Source organism: Eutrigla gurnardus (assembly GCF_963514095.1).
Source record: "Eutrigla gurnardus genome assembly, chromosome: 13".
Classification (NCBI taxonomy): domain Eukaryota; kingdom Metazoa; phylum Chordata; class Actinopteri; order Perciformes; family Triglidae; genus Eutrigla; species Eutrigla gurnardus.
The window spans coordinates 1,541,935-1,559,187 of record NC_139936.1 but is presented as its reverse complement, the minus strand read 5'-3'; the positions used below and the strand labels follow the sequence as shown (position 1 = coordinate 1,559,187).

General features: G+C 43.3%; 1 protein-coding gene across 2 annotated transcripts in view; it reads left to right on the top strand.

The window, feature by feature from the left end:
* LOC311023409 (leucine-rich repeat transmembrane neuronal protein 4) overlaps positions 1-15,967 on the top strand; it is a 33,921-nt gene extending 17,954 nt beyond the window's left edge. Inside the window, exon 3 of one of the 2 annotated variants that reach the window (XM_084025230.1) lies at positions 14,911-15,967. In XM_084025230.1, coding sequence (XP_083881356.1) covers positions 14,911-15,129 — 219 coding nt within the window. In that variant the 3' untranslated portion in view covers positions 15,130-15,967. The remainder of the gene's footprint in view (positions 1-14,910) is intronic. The other variant, XM_084025231.1, reaches the window with a different exon arrangement.
* Positions 15,968-17,253: the final 1,286 nt, after the last annotated feature.

Sequence of the window (17,253 nt, the reverse complement as noted above, 5' to 3'; positions counted from 1 at the left end):
TGTCAACCAGCACTAAAAACAATGCCAACTGGGTTTGTTGCCTAAACCTGACTCCTTTAGGGACATGCTGTCACTGACATGTGGACCATACATCCATATCCAAATCTAAATATTTTGAACCGGGTTGATGTCAGAACATCTGTACTGTAAAGTCAATACGTTACCTTCACAGGTTCAACTCTGTGCAGAGAAGATAACAAAAACCGCCTCAGCGATAGCAGGAAAAGGTCTCAGGTCGTCCAAATCAATACTCTTATCTGTGTTTGCTGGGTGAATATTACATGTAAATATTAACATTGCATCTCAGTGCAGCCAATCCATTGGTCAAAGGAATAACAAACACAGTAAATCAACAGCTCAATGCTAAATATGTTTTATTATTATTTTTATCTTTAAAGCAATCAATTTCATTTCCAGGTGCAAGTTGTTTGAGATAAACAGTCTGCAGCTACGCAATTAGCCGGCATCCTAATTATCTGTAATATGATTTCCTGAAATCGTTCATTTCAGGAGGTCTGTTTTCATCTCCTCTTTCATTTTTTCAGCTGTTTACTCCCTCCAGATTTCCTCTCATTTAGCCCTTTACTGGGGTTCTGAGGCCTGTGATAAACGTTGTCGTGGTTACGTACCGGCCGTCTTGTTGCCCCCATAAAACCAGATCCTCGGCTTATTCGCACCAAGGTCCTGTGTAGCTCCGTCTCCCCCGCAACGAGAGGAAAACGGCCACGAGGCTGGCAGATCTCGACCGTGGGCAAGAGGTTCAATTACTTCAGTTGTCATGGAGCAATAAATGACAAATTAAGTGGCTGGCAGCGAACACTGCTTGAAGGAGGCTGCAGCTGAATACTAATGTCAGCTGTGTCTGACAGTCGGTAAAGAAGGAGACAGGAGGCAAAAAATAAACCCTCCAAGTTTGGGAAATGGAAAAAAAACAGGCAACTTTTCTTTTTCAGCAGCATAAATCCTCTCCTCATAACCTCGATGCAGAATCTCGCCTCTTGGTTCCTAAAACATACTGCAGCGATGTTTTAATTGATATTTAAATGATTCACCTCCTTGATGTGTATTTATAGATACAGTAAACAGCTGTACTTATTGTGTTTCACGCTCTTTTTTTTTGTGATCTCTGCTGCGACTGAAAACGGCCGTCGCAATCCTGTAATTAGCCGAGTATGCACGCGGAATTTAGACGCCGGCTAATGAAAGTGCTCTCTTGTGCCAGTTTTCATCACATTAAAAAGCTAAAAAGTCTACAGCAAGGCCCCCCGATGAGAGCTTTAGTGCTCGTTAAGCACCAGAGGACAGAATCGACAGACAGAGGATGGACACGTTTTGCTGCCGATTGATCCTGCAGAAGCAACGAAGGGGGACGGGAAACACAACCGGCGTGGTTTTATACACATATATGATGGCATACATTCATAGTCGGACTCAGAGCCGCCATGAAACAGGAGTTAGAAGATTACAATTAGACATCCTCGCTCCAAAACTCGCCCTCGACGAATCAAGAAAACAGCTGATGATTCTGTGCAGCGGGTGTGTCACCAACCAGGCGATCAAATGTGGATTCGAGCAGACGTGGAGCTCTTAAAACAAACAAACAAGAACATACTGACAGAAAAGTACAGTTCAGAATGAAAGACCTTTGTCCGCATTGGTACTCTTGCTTGGCCGCCTGGATCAAGCGTGGCAGAGGGAGACTAAGCTCCGCCCCCTTCTGTAGTCGCCAACGGGACCTTATTTCGGAAAAATGATGTACGGTAGTCAACAAATATTCTATTGATCCTGTCTGAATTATTCCCTGAATTCCACATGTGATGTTTGTCAGTTTAACGGATTATGTCCAGAAAGATAATGTCTCACTTCGTATCATTTAGTTTAGTGTGAAACCGGTCAGTGAACTACATCTAATTTTTTTTTAAACCTCTAGATGTGGTGATGGATTGCGTTTGTCTCCGGTCCTGCAGGGACTTTAAAGAACAGATGCAGAGTTATGCTTCAGGCCTGAGAAGCAGAGAGCGGTCTTATATCACTGCAGGATGGAGACGGACCACGCCAACGTTGTTTACGCCTCCCTATCCTTCGTCACATCGCCGCATTCAAATCGGTTGTTCAGAAAAAGAAAACAGTGAGGTTGCCGACCTCCGCTCCGCCGGCGCCCTTCATTCTCTTGTGTGATTTATTATGGTGCCCCGTGTGAGGCTACAGTTCACTCTGACAGCGTCACAGAGTCTTGCTGCAGCCGTTTTGTTAAGGGTGACAAAACGTTTGCACCGGGACCGTGAACTTACATCCCACGAGATGACCTCCGGGGGGAGATCCTGTCAGACTCCCCAAGGTGATGGCTGAGCAGCGAGCACACGGTGAAAGAGGGGGGAGGGGGGAGGAAGCGTTCTGCAGTAAAAACGAAGGAAGAGATTCATTCATCTTCATCCAGTTGACCATCACACTGATGCGTCTGCAGAGATGCTAGTTAGACAGAGGATGCAGAGAGCAGCAGACAGGAGAGCTGTAAACACAATGTTCTCTCCCAGCCATCCGTCCTCCTTATAGAACACTACCTGTCTCACTACCTGTCTCACTACCTGTCTCCCTGTTGGCAACATCCAGGCAGAGAAAAGCTCATTTTTTTGGTACAACTTCTGCAAAGCACATTTTAATGACTCCCCAAATACTCTGAAGCACAATAATTCTTTCAAGTCCAAATCTGTCACACTTTCACATCACTAAAAGGTGTTTTTTTGCTGCCGACGCATCATTGGCCGACGCACAGCAATTCAGAGTGTCATCTCTTCAACACGGCTGTTCCTGTTTTAAATGCCTGCTTTCCCAGAGGACACCCAAACTGGGAATGGTACCTTTTTATTTTGACAGGGGTTTGCGTGTAATAAACACCAGGTAGTTAAGGAAAGCAGTGAACAAACAAGGGAGAGCAGCCGCCAACAGGAAGCTCACACATTTTAGAGCCGAACAGAAAACAGAAGCTTCACAGCAGCGAGTCAACCTGCACACTGTCACCTCCTCGTCCAACCGGCTGCTTCCTCCGCTGTGATATCAAGACGATAGCATGTAGTCCATAACCTTGCCCCGTCATATGTTTCTGCAAGGATACGTTGAATTTCTACGTTTCTGGCCCTGCAGATAACCGGCCTCACGCCACCTCACGGGTGCATCGTCCTTGTGCAACATTCACATCTCATCAGCGCCGATGAAACCACGGTTCCCCCGAGCAGAAACCCGATCCTCCGGCTGCAGATCGTCCCTCCCAGGAAACATCACGGGAGGCCCGGCAGCTGGCCACAGGTCGTCTCCTGTCGCCTCCACGTTTTTAGCCGCTTCAATATTGGATCTGTGTGGAGGTTTCAGACGGCGGCTCTTTGAACAGACGCTCGTTCCTCTGGGCCTCTTTTCAGAGGGAACACAGACAAACACACAATCTGCAGCTCCTTGTTAATATTTGTCAATATTTTTGGGGCAATCAGATGTTTCCTCGCAGATATGTTGACTCTTCCTGCAATCACGAGGAGGGAGATCAAATCTGCAGCAGGAAGATGTGTGTGTGTGTGTGTGTGGGGGGTGTGTGTGTGTGTGTGTGTGTGTGTGTTTCTATCAGATTTCTGGTCAATTTCTTTAAAAGATTTAATATCAGAGCAGAAACCAAAGTGGATCTTCACATAATGACAGAGCACATAAAATATCATGTGGCACACACACACACACACACACACACACACACACACACACACACACACACACACACACACACACACACACACACACACACAGCCGTAACAGTTAGACATGCAGACTATTCTTTAGTTATCACCATGGAAACTGGACAGGAGTGAGAAGGATGCTGGATGATGATGGAGAAACGGCATCCTGGCTGCTTCACTGTGACATTAATATGAAACCGTTTTAGCTGCTTTTATGAACTCAATCTGAAACGTAAAGATTACGTTACGAAGGCTCGGTTGGATAATGACGCTGCGCTCTAGCATCACTTTTACACGTGTCGATATTGGCTCGTTACACAAATAGTGTCCTTTCAAAATAAACTTAACAGGAAGTTAAGTTTAGACAACAAAACTACGTAGTTAGATTTAGGGAAGGAGGATATGTATGTGTGTAATGAGTTGGGATGGGATGATATAGGAATTGCATTATTGGGATAATCATAAATATTTTTGAAAAGCTGTCAAGCTTGCTGTCATAATAGGGGAGTGAATATTAGAGTAAAATTTAAATAAAATAAATAGGCCTCCAGGAATGATCACAAACTAACATGTTTCATTTTTAAATTATTTTGTATTTTTCATTTTATGATCTTCAATTTAAAAACCAATATATGTTCTACTTGCAAAACACATTTGTTTGAAATGAAATGAAAATACATAATATAGATATCTCCTGAAAAAAATGAATCTAGTGAAACAGCTTTGGTCTACAGACAACTCATGTTTGATACAGAACAGCAAATGATAAAACAACAATTTAAAAAAAGCAATAGGAGGGAAAAATAGAGAAACTGAAAGATGGTGGGACATTGGTATTGGCACCCTTTAAATCAGTATGGGAAAAAACCCATTTTGACTCAGCTTTGATTAATCAGGAATGAGGATCACCTGGTGATAAACTGTCAGTGCCCACATGATGTGATTTAGCCAATTAATGATGACTTTCATGTTTAAAAAAAACATGTTATTCCCTGTTCCTTTGTCACAATGGTAAAGACAAGGGAGCTGTCTGAGGACATCAGAAGTGTTATTATTAGCAAACAGACTTCTAAAGGGACCTTCTCCAAAGACCTTGGTATCCCTGTTTCAACAGTTTGCAGTATTATTAAGAAGTTTGCTCAGCATGGAACTGTCAAGAACCTGCCTGGAGGTGGGGGAAGAGGACATTGGACTGTGGAAAATACACCACGTAAAACATCCAAAGACCCGAAAGCCGACCTGTAACCATCTGGGGTAATGGTTTCAACACCATACACCCGGAGTAAACCAAGCAGGGCTTCATGGGCAAAGGCCAAGGAAAACCCCATTGCTGAAGAAAAGGCATAAAAAGGAACGACTGATCTTTGCCAAAAAGTACCTGGACAAACCAGCTCATAAGGAAAAGAACACCCTACCACAGTGAAGCATGGTGGAGGATCCATGATGTTGTGGGGCTGCTTTGCTGGAGGGCTTGACCGTATCACAGGAATCATGAAACCAGAGAATTACCAAGAGATTTCAGAGCCAAATGTGCTACCCAGTGTAAGAACACTAGGTTTACATCAAAGGTGACAGGTTCTCAAGTAAGATAAAGACCCAAAGCACACATCCAAAAGCACGCAGGAATGGTTGAAAAGGAAAAAATGGACTGTTTCAAGTCCTGATCTCAATCCCATTGAGAATCTATGGCCTGAGCTGAAATCTGCCATTGGGACAAGGAATCCTGCAAATGTTCAAGAGCTTGAAGAAATTGCAAAGGAAGAGTGGGAGAAAATACCAGCTGAGAAGTGCAAGAAGCTTATAGACGCTACAAGAAACGTTTGGAGGCAACATGTAAGTTGAAACATAATCATTTTTGTTACATTACTTTGGACATCCAATTAAAACATTCTGATCACATGATTTTGTTACATTTCCATTTATTTCTGAAGATATAGTACAGGTTATGCAAATAATGAAAGGGTGTCCTATTTGTCCTATCGGAGGGAGAACGTGTCGGTGTGTTTGTTGATCTTCCTCCTCAACTCATCCCTGATTTCTGACTTTGTGTTTTCTGTCTCCTGAAACCAACAAGAGAAAAACTCAGAACCAGGAGAGGAAAAAGCATCTCAGGATCACAGACTGTTTTCTGGCGTATGTAAAAAAAAAAAAAGAATCTTCAAATGCAGAAGTTTTTTTCTCTACACAGCGCTCTATATCCTCCAAATAAAGTCCTGGAGGGGAACCATTACCGAGGAACAGATAATTACCTGCCTCGTGCACAGTTCAGCCTTTTGGGTTTTTCCTTAATTAGCAGATAGCTCGTTAGCTCGGCTTCCTCGCGTCGCCGCGTCTCACCGACGACAGCAACAACGTGGCGGGAGACACAAGTAAAATGGAAAAACCCAACGGGGGGATTTAAGCAGTTGGACTGATGTTTCCACCCAAAGCTGAGTTTATTTACTTTAATGCTAAACCCAACTTAATTAAATAGTTCTTATTAAATAGAACTGTAATCCCAAAATTAACCCCAAAATGAATCCTTTTCACATAGTGTTTAGTTGTCACAAAAACATCACCTAACTGGACTCAATAAGCTTCATAAACCCACATATTTAATTTTACTTTCCTGACTCACAATCTCTGAGCGTTCGATCCGATCTGATTGTATTATCCTGTTAGGATCGTATCCATTAATCACGTCTGTCAGGCGAGTCTTCGGCATCCTTTTTTTAACGAACAGTGAGCTCAGTATCTCGTCTGATAAACTCTGGAGATCCATTACAGAATTAAACTTCCTTTCACTCTTTCTCCGCGTGTCACTCGACTAAAACTTCCTTTCTTTCAGAGAAAAATATGTCCCAGAAAGACCTTTTTCTGTTGTTAGTGATCTGATTAACTTTTAGAAATAATGTTATATTTCTATATGTGGGACTCGACCCTCCTGCCTTCCCCAGAGCATGCTGGACCCAATAACCACTAAAACAAAACGATAATAACTGATTTTTTTGGCAATTTGGTTACGAACATAATATTTACATTATCGTAATTTAAACAAGTGTCTTTATTGGATGTGTTTACTTCATTACATATCATATTACAACAAAAACATGAAAAACAGGTGAGGTACAATACAGAGCATTCACAGGACGATGTTATCTTAATATAAACCTTTTTTTAGGTCCAAATTAAGGAGAGAAGTCAAGGAAGGAACCTCCTCCGCCTCTAGAAAGTTTAATTATCACCCGTTTAGGTTGTTAGCGAAGCTTATTCAACCATCATCATCATTCATTTGTCATGTTTTTAGTCACTTGATCAATATAATGCCATGTTCACGCAAATCACATACAAAGACATAAACAGAAAGGGAATATTGGGTTATTTCAGCATCCCTTTTTATCTGGTTATTGCTATTAAATCACAGCTGAATTAGTTTATTCTGGGTTCCTCCAGCTGTGGTAAACCAGCCGATGTGAGTCTAACCCCTAATTGGCCCTCTGGATGATGTCATGAACCCAGACAGGACGGCGTTTGGTTTCCTGGTCTGACAGCCGTGATGGAGGAGACTTGGTCCACGTCCACGTGTGGGGAGAGCGAGAACCAAAGTGAAGTATTGAGTATCTTCGGGGTTCACCGCTAAGTGTGACTCCCCTTTCACACACGAGTGGTCATGTGATCCAGGGTAAACACACACACGCTGATTATAGCAGCCGTACATTGTACTTTTAACGGTTTACTTTGGAGGGAGACTACTTCCTGGACGATCCAAGGCCACAAAAAACAAGTTATTATAATGTTCCCAGTCCAGCAGAGTCGGTCTGCAACCACAGAACCAGATTGAATAATACCACATGTAGCATTTTACATAAAAAACTTAATAAATCGCTAACTGCTACAATTTGGTGTTCTGGCTTCCATCACGCCGGAGGACTTCGTCTCCATATGAATGAAGAGCCGATGTCTTAGATCGATGCCTCTCGTCCTGAATATCATCGGACGCATAGCTTAGCTCCAACTTATTGTTGCTCCATAGATTAACGTTCAGTTTAAAATAGACGTGGAAGATGAAGAAAATGCAGAGAAAATGTCACAGTTCCACATAAATAAGACTCTTTTTCTTTCCAAGATTGAAGCATCTGACGGATGTTTTAACAAGCAGCATTTTGTGTGTGTGTGTGTGTGTGTGTGTGCTTGGGAATGTGCGTGGGAGTGTAAAAGAGGAAACCAGTCAGCGATGGGAGGACGGAGCTCCGCAGGGATTGGTCCAGGCCTTGGTATCCGTATTCAGATCTTTCTTCTACCTACGTGGATCAAGACGAGACCGCGGTGACTCACGGACGCTCCGTCCAGTAAATCACCGTAATCTGGGCGTGCGCTGCCAACGCCGATGAGCTGAAAATGGGATGAGCAGCATTAGGAGTAGATTAATCCTCACATCTGAAGGATTATGCTTATTTTGACAAACGCGAAGCGCCTTTTCAAATAGAAATATAATTACTCGTTGAATATTGAAGTCAGCAGAAGATGATCTTCCTGCCGTTGTAACGGAGCGGAGTTAAAATCTCCGTTCAGACGGTTCAGGTTTGAGTTCTCTCACATGTCTCCCTGATTCATCATGAATGCAGTACATCTCAAAGTGAAATATTATACTTTTTACTCCACTACATTTTTATATATATATATATATATATATATATATATATATATATATATATATATATATATACTGTATATACATATGTAGATAGGATTACTTTTACGATTTTGAATGCAGGACTTTTATAATACAAAAAGATATTTATCTTATAATTAAACAATTTATTATATAATATTATACAATACACTATTGTACATCATTATTGTTAAAGGTGCAGGCAGAGAGAAAGATTGAGACTTTTATAGTCTGTAGTACTGCTACTCCTACTCAAAGACCTGAGTACTACTCCCAGCGTTGACACACACAGTGTGTGATTGTGTGTTTGGCCGGCAGTGCATCCATTAGCATGCCGTCCAGCATCCGTGTGTGTGTGCAGCCTAATGACGGCGGTGATAATAGAGGCTTGTCCTGCTCCTCGCCTCGCCGCCGACCACAGAGTGAATGACAGCGAGCAGCAGCGCCGCTCGGCTCCGAGGATGCTGTTAATATGCCAACGAGGGCTCGGGCCTCCAGTCTGAGGCCTGCTGGCACCGTGCAGCTGCCCATCACCTTACTGGGATGCAGCCTGACCTACATTCACAGTTAGAGGGGGGCGCCTATGTCAATGTTTCTATTAACGTCCCACCGCTAATAGCTCGCTCATTTCAATCGACGATGTGCAGCCGAGTGCTTCAGAGCAGGAGCTTTAGTGAAGAATGGAGCCTTTCCTGGTTAAAACATGGGTTTTACCAGTTTTTCCTTTTAAAGGTTGTATCAGCGATTCTGGTTGCCCTCACTTCCGTTGCGAGATCCAAAACAAACAGAGCCAGCTAGCCCCTCCCTCCCGTGTTTTGAAAATTATCATGGACGCGCATTTTCATGAACGTGCCACCCATCCCTTGTCTGTGATTGGTTGGAACACTGTTTATTTTGCTTTTGAGGTGTTGGTAGTACCATTTGTTTTTGTGTGCGATCTCGGAGCCTAGGCTTAGAGAGACGCGTTTTTTTGACGGCCTGCTTATGGGGCGGGCAGCTAGCGGATCGTGAGGTAAAAACAGATGAATGTGATCATTTATGTTTCGGCCCAGAATCGCTGATACAACCTTTAAGAAAGCAGTTTGACATTATGGGAAATGTTTACTTTTTATTATGTCTATTACAATTTTTTTCTTGAGTTAGACAAGAAGATTGACACCACACAAGGGTGTGTACAGTAAATATGAAGATATGAGCCAGCTAGCTTAGCTTAGCCTAGCTTAGCATAAAGACAGGGGGAAACATTTAGCCTGGATTTATCCAAGTGTAACAGAATTCACCAACCAGCTCATCTAAGACTCACTAATTAACACATTATATCTTGTTTTGTCATCTCTGCGAAACTTTTCTGTTAAGTTGACGGATATTTCCTTCAACCCTAAAACTGAAAGTTCCATTCTTTGTACCATTCACACACTTCTGTCGAAAAATTACAAAAACTAGTCTGCGAAATCTTGGTGTATCAGCTTACGTCAACGGTTACACAGTTTAACAACAGCTAACTCGTTCCAAATAAAACGATACTGAGCTACTGTTAGCGCTTTAGCATTCTTTAACTTCAACTTTCATTCCTGCTCCCACAATACAATGCGTAGCAGCAGCTTCATATTCCTCTGAAAGAAGAACAAATCTGAATATTTGTCCAAATATTAACCATTCTGGAGCGTGTTATCTTGGTGTTGCTCTCCATGTAGTCCGACCCGCTTTACTCGAAGAGTTCATGTTACAAACAGGATTTGTGAGGTTTACACCACAACAACGTGGCCCAAACGACCAAACTGCTGCTGAATTCATGGTCTGTCATGTTGCCCGCGGTCAAGATTTCACTGCTCATGTTTCAGCTGAGGATCTAAAATGGATAAAAACCTCACTCTCAAGTCTCCTGTGATTTCTGTCTCTTTGCCCCCAAATGGTTCAAACTTTTCTCATTTATATTTGATCGTTTTTGTTTTTGTCCATCATCACAATCGTCCTATTTGTCTTATCAAAACCCAAAGAATAACACAAAAAAACAACAACACTATTGTTTAAAATAATAACAGTTATCACAATTCTCAACTCGTCAAGGTTTCCACTGATAACTGATGAGTCATTCTGGAGGAAGAGGCAGGAATAAAAAGAAATGAAATGGATAGAAATGTAAATACACGGCGTACATGAGGCGTGTACTTCCCACCGGTAAGCAGCCTTTTCTACGGGAAGCAGGTCGAGCTACAATTTAAACCTTTAACGCAGAGCGAAGATGCGACCCGGCTGCTGCCAGATGTCACTTCATCACGCTGGCCGGCCACCGACCGGCCGCCGAGGAGCGACTCGTCCAGAGGAAACAAGGCTTTTTTTTCCTGGACAGCTTGTGTAATCAAGAGATTTTAAATTAATTTCATATTCATTTGTGTTGGGCACAACTCGATGGGGGGGGGGGGGGGGGGGGGGGACTTCCTGTGCCATTGGAGTTGTGGAGGGAATGATGGGGATGCCTTGGGCTAAACCGTAGTGCGGCGCCCGTCCGCCCCCCGAAGCTGCTCCGCTGGCCGGCGTCCAACGTCCGCCAGCCAATGAGTCACCTCCCTCCTCTAAGAGCTCCGGCCACAGCGGCCGGCGTTTCCTCAATATCCCTGATTAAACCTGAATGCTCACTCAGCTCCGGTGGCCAAAAAGGCTTTTATTCTCTTCTTCTGCAAAGGCATGAAACCAGCCGGATTGGTTTTACGGCCTCGCACAGATGCAGATGTTTAAACCTCGTCTGGAGAAAAAGGCTGAAGGAACATGTGAAGGAAACATGTTATGTAGACGTAAAAACACATGAATTAAAATCCAATCACTCTCCAAGGACTTATGAGGACAGGTGGCTTTGTTTTGACATTTTTACAATTTCAATTTTAGGAATTAGTGGATGCTAATTTGCTTAAGTATGTTTTCCATACTTAAGCAAGTATGTTTAGTATGTTTTCCATACTTAAGCAAATTAGGATCTAATCCAATGTTAATTTTTAGTATTGATTATTAATTGTCACATTCTGGGTTTTTCTTCAGTTTATTTCTTGTCCTTTTGTAGTTTGTCTTTTAATGATATGTTGTAGTTTCTGTATCTGGTTTGGTTTCTTTGATTTCCTGTTTTATTTAGTTACTTCCTGTTCCGTTGCTATGACAACAAGTGAAAGCTACCGCTAGCATCTTAGCCCAACCGCCCCGATCAATAAACACCCATAAGATGACAATTTGGCCTCACATGAATAAAACCAACAATAAGCATCAACATCATCACCTGTGTTGATTACCTGTCTGCCCTCATGTGTCTCACCTGTGCCTCGTTGTCTCCCCGCCCCCTGCTGTGATTGGTCCTGTCGGCCTTCCCTCATGCCGGTTCAACTGCGTCTCGTTCCCCAATTAGTTCCTTGTGTATTTAGTCTGTGGGATCCGGTTCCTTGTGGTCCCGTGTCTTGCTCTCCAGCCTGTTTCCCTGCGTTCATGGTTCCTGGTGTTCTGGTGGTTTTCCTTGCCTTTTAGTTTGGACTGTTGTCCGGTTGCCTTTTTTTGAGTCTTCCTGCACCGTCTTTCATTAACACACCTTCCACCTTCGCTGCCCGCCTTGAAGCCGGCCTGCGTTTGTTCTCAACTAGAATGTGGGAGAACGTACCAAAAGGTATTCGGCATTCAAGAAACGCCATTAAAACAATTCATGATGCGAGTGTGAAATCCCAGTTCCTGCTTCCACAGCTTCACTCCCAGTTTCCTTTTCAACCCAACTCCCCGCCATGAAGAGCTTCTAATTCAAAACTCTGCAGCAGCTCAGCCGACGCTGCAGTGAAGCCCCATCATGAATAGTATATTTGTGAAGTGTGGCTTCAGAGGGCTGATCTGGAGCGAAGTCACACGGGCTCAAACGTTTCAGTTCTCCTTCACAACGTTTAAGACGGAGAACCGTCAGCTGTCAATGAGAAACCAGCGAGCAGGACCTCCACTAAAAATTAAAGACCCCGTGAAATAGACATTTTTGGTTTATTTCACGGTGAGCGGCTCGGTGTTAATAAAAAAACTACGTGACTGAGGAGGGAGAGAGTGCACTTTCTGTGAGCTACAGTAGGTGATGGTTCAGGCAGCGTGCTGGAAGAAGCAGACTGACTAAAGTGTTTGAGGAGGAGGAGGCGATAAAACCGGAGAGGGGTCGTGACACAGTGTGGTTGCATTTTAACGAAGCCGCTCGCCACTGAGACCATTTGTTTATTTTGGAGTGTGTTTCTCCACGACGTCAACACGCTGCTTGATTGCTGGCTTGCAGATTGAAGTTTCAACAACCTTAAATTGTGAGAACTCGATACTTAGAGAACGTTAACGGCACAAAATCTATGAGAAGATTGGTCTACTTCTCTCTGCTGGCCACCAGGGGGCGACTCCTCTCTGGTTGTATAGAAGTTTATGAGAAAATAGTCCTACTTCTCTCTGCTGGCCACCAGGGGGCGACTCCTCTCTGGTTGTATAGAAGTCTATGAGAAAATGGTCCTACTTCTCTCTGCTGGCCACCAGGGGGCGACTCCTCTCTGGTTGTATAGAAGTCTATGAGAAAATGGTCCTACTTCTCTCTGCTGGCCACCAGGGGGCGACTCCTCTCTGGTTGTATAGAAGTCTATGCCCTACTTTCATGATATAATATCACATTTTCCATAAATTTCACCCGAAAAACTTTTTGTGAGTAGTGTATATATATATATATATATATTTATATATATAAGTATTTTTTCCTCAAACCCAAACAGCAGACAAAAACCTCGACATTGATGTATTTGCTGCAGACTGTAGATAAAAAATAACGTATTAATAAATGAGGAGTTGCTGCTGTCAGGTTCTTTGAGAAGGATTAAATCAATCTGCACAGTGATGGCAGCCAGGATATATATATATATATTTTACTTTATGTGCTTTATGTTTTAGCGCACAGCAGAAATAACCCGAGACAACAACAGGAAGTCACACTCGGCGCTAATGAATGACACAAATCCTTTAAAACTCAGAAATAATGCTCCATGATGTTTCGTTCCCGTTAAAGAGACCACGAGTTGTCTACTCCAAGTCTTTTGAATCTGTCTGGACTGATTATGTGTTTATAGTGAGGATTCTGTATAATATTAGTCACGTTCTAGAAGGTGTTTTTATTACGGTGTTGTCAGATCCGTGGAGGCGAAAACAAAAGGCCTGTTATTGTGTCGGGGACTGCAGCTCGATGTATTTCATAGTACTTTTGGATAAACAATGGGAATGAAACAGCGGCGTCTGAAGAGACGGAGGTGGTTTGTGGTCTGTTAGCTGAGACGAGGCCGTCGGTTCCACCAGCCAGACCACCGAGTCTATATTGGCTGCCCTAACATGTTTGACTCTATTTCAATAATTGTGGGGGGGAACAAGCCTCCCGGAGAAGAGAACTGCCGGATCCAGACCCTCATTGTGCATTCTGAGCGTCTTCGTTCATGAATGTTTTATGAAGGGCCTCTGAAGTTCAGCTGTTGAATTAGACAATGGAGTGTTTTCGACTAATCTTACTATTAAAGAGGAGAGCAAACAGAGCCGGAAAAGGAAAACATAAACTTTTTAAAAGCCGCGATTTGACAGTCAAGCTGGTCTGAAACCAGACTCACAGAAAACCTGCATCCAATCAGCTTTATGGTCCAATAAAATCATCCGATCTGGCGTTTTTTACAGTAGACGATGGGCCCACAAATCATCCTGATTTTTCAAGCAGCCTGTAATGGGTTTCACAGTCGAATCGGCTCAAATGGTTCAGCAAACAATAAAGAAGTTTAGCCGTTTGTTTATCATGCTGCAGGTTAGTGAAGTTCAACACACAGACTTTGAAAAAGGGAGTCATGAACTGTTCAAAGTGCTGAATTCAAGTAATTAATCGTTGCGTCTCCCTGAGCAGAGTGAAGTCGTCCTCCGTCTGTATTTCCTCGTCGGTACAAAGAAGAAAAACATCCCTATATCATGTTTTCAGTGCTGCGTGCATCCTGCATCATCCCACATGTTTCTATTCACTGTTTTATGTTGCATTTCACGATGCGCGAGTGCATTCATATTTTGTGCAAAAGCATCAGTATAGCCTACATGAGGATATATTTATTCCATTTAATTGACACAGTTCAGATGGCACCAACACGTTAAAACGAAGAATCAGCCGAGTACTTGTAATGTAATAAGCGTTCTCCGTTCGCTTTTTAAATGGAGCCTTGACTCCATTTAAAAAGAGGGCAGAATATATGTGTGCACTCTGGTTTAAGGCTTTCATCTTGCATATAAATCCTTCCAGCTGAAAGTGGGTGTTTGAACGCTGTGGATTTTTTTTGTTGAGGTCTTGGGGGCGTGCACGCTATCAGCGGCCAAAGGCTGCATTAATGATGCCGCCGTGCCACAACTGCAAAGTAAATTAAGCCCGTTGTAAATATTCAGAGAGTGGATAAAAATATTGAAACGGAGTTTTTTTTTTCAGAAAGCTGACATGTGGTCACCCCCTCCCCCTCTCTCTCCCCTCTTTGCTTTCTGTTTTGTGTCCAGATCCCGCGGCAGCTGGGCGCTCTGATGTTGTACAGGTGTGAGCAGTCGGTTCTGGATTACTGCCACGCGCACCTGTCACTGCACCTCGATGCGGGCTTGGAGCCCCCAACTCAGGCACTGGGATGTCTGCAGCCGGCCAGGTACCACCAGGCAACCACGGCAACCATTGACCCACCCAGACCCTCTCCCTCCTCCACCACTGAGCGGTGCCCCCCGTGAGGCTGTGTTGGACCGCTCGGATGAAAACACCAAGCTGTGTATGTGGGAGGGAGCCGGGCCTGGTGAAGAAGCCAAAAAAAGGAGACTTATTAATCTACAGCAGAGCATCCTGGGGCCGGCATATTGAAAATGGGAATAAACGGGGGGTGCGGCGGTATTGATTGGTTGCAGCTTCTGACCCTCCATGTCCTGAATGAGCAGGAAGGAGGCCGAGCATGACTGTCCACGTTCTGCTCTGCCTTCTCCAGGAGCATTAAGGCTACTAATTAAATGATTTGTTCTTCTTATGAAACATATTTCCTCTTTCCTCTTCTGACTCACACGGGGCACCTTTCTGCTGCGTCAGGTTGAAGTAATCAAATGCAACAAAACGCTACCAACAGCAGGAAAGCAGCATGAGAAGCAACCGAGAAGCAGAACAAATGAGAGATCAGCCGTGCTAAAAGGTTTTCTGCTGTTTTTCTCCCTGATCACGCTGCCAATCAGAAGTCCCCCCCCCCCCCCCCCCCTCCCGTGGCATTTCTTTTTAATCTCAATGAGCCACCCAAATGAAATTCACAAAGTAATTGTCATTTCATAAAATGTACAGCCTCCGCGTCTCGCTGACAGTGAAGCATAATTTACATGGTGACTTTTGATTTCCGTGACGGTTTTCGGGATCACATTCTAATTAATTTAAATGAGCTGAGAAACAAACAGATGAGAAACGAACAGCAAGATCCCGGTGCTCTGTGGTGTCCGGATGCTTACTATTTTCTACTTAAAGTGACAGTCCGTAAGATTTGAGATGCTTCTAGCGGCCTCTGTGGCGGTAGATGGAACTGCAGGCGAGCCTCTGGGACTCCCTCACCAACAGTGTGACTGTCTCTCATCTGATGATGCCTTCAAATGCTCCACACTGAAAGGAGGTCCGTGGTTTCCCCTCGTTGGCGGTCACTTTGCTTCTTGATGACTTTCTTCTTCACTTCCATTAGTTTGTTGTTTCTTTTTCTTGGGACTGGAAGTTGAATGGTCTTCTTTCTCTGGTGTTGATCCTCCATTGTGAGTCAGCAGTAATGAAATGTACCTGGTCAAACACTTTAGACTAGAGGGAGCTGACTCAGCAGTTGGAAGTTACCGATTTCCCATTCCAAGTAAACGCAGCGTACTTCCATGAGTAGCTCCACCTGCAGACCAACCGCTGCTGACTGATGGAAAAAGATCAAACTCATTTAGAATGTGGCCACAGACACGGAGATCCTATTTCTGGGCAAAGCTGCAAGTACAAGTACTTTCATGAGTGGTCACATGATCAACCACCATTGTTTTAACTCACTCTTTGATTGATAAGACAATTACATAGATGAAAATGTTACGGACTGCCACTTTAATGGGTTTTTTATCATTTTATTTTTTTAAATGTGTCCTTCAACCAACTATCTGATCGTGCACTCATATATCTACATGCGTGTGCTTTTTAACAGGGTGTCGCATTATACTATATGGTAAATAAATGTAAAGGACCAGTGGCAGCGTCATTCATCGTCTACTTTAAACAGACTGAAGGTGATTCATGATCACTTTTCTCTCCTGTGACTGTGTGAACGTGAACTGAAGTAAAACACTGTCCCTCGTGGACTTTTTTACTTTGCTTCCAGGAAAACTTGTGTACAAAACGATATCTAATTATGGTATAAACGATAAGCAGCTCCGTGATCTTAACACGCGTGAAGATGGGGAACACTTAATGTGGGAGTTGACCGTCAAAGCTATAAAGTTAAAGCACTTGTCCTGTCAAGGTTATCAGATAGCTTCGCTGAGGTGTCTGGCTGAAATAATATGGAGTTTATGGCAATGAGCTCTGGTTTTTTTACACAAATATTGATTTTCAGCTACGCAGCCCTCAAATCAATATTTAAGTTAACACGAAAACCCAGCTGGAAACATCGGCCACAACAAGACTTTAACACAGGATTATAACACAGGACTTTAAAACAGGATTATAACACAGGAATTTAAAACAGGGTTATAACACAGGACTTTAACACAGGATTATAACACAGGAATTTAAAACAGGGTTATAACACAGGAATTTAAAACAGGGTTATAACACAGGACTTTAACACAGGATTATAACACAGGACT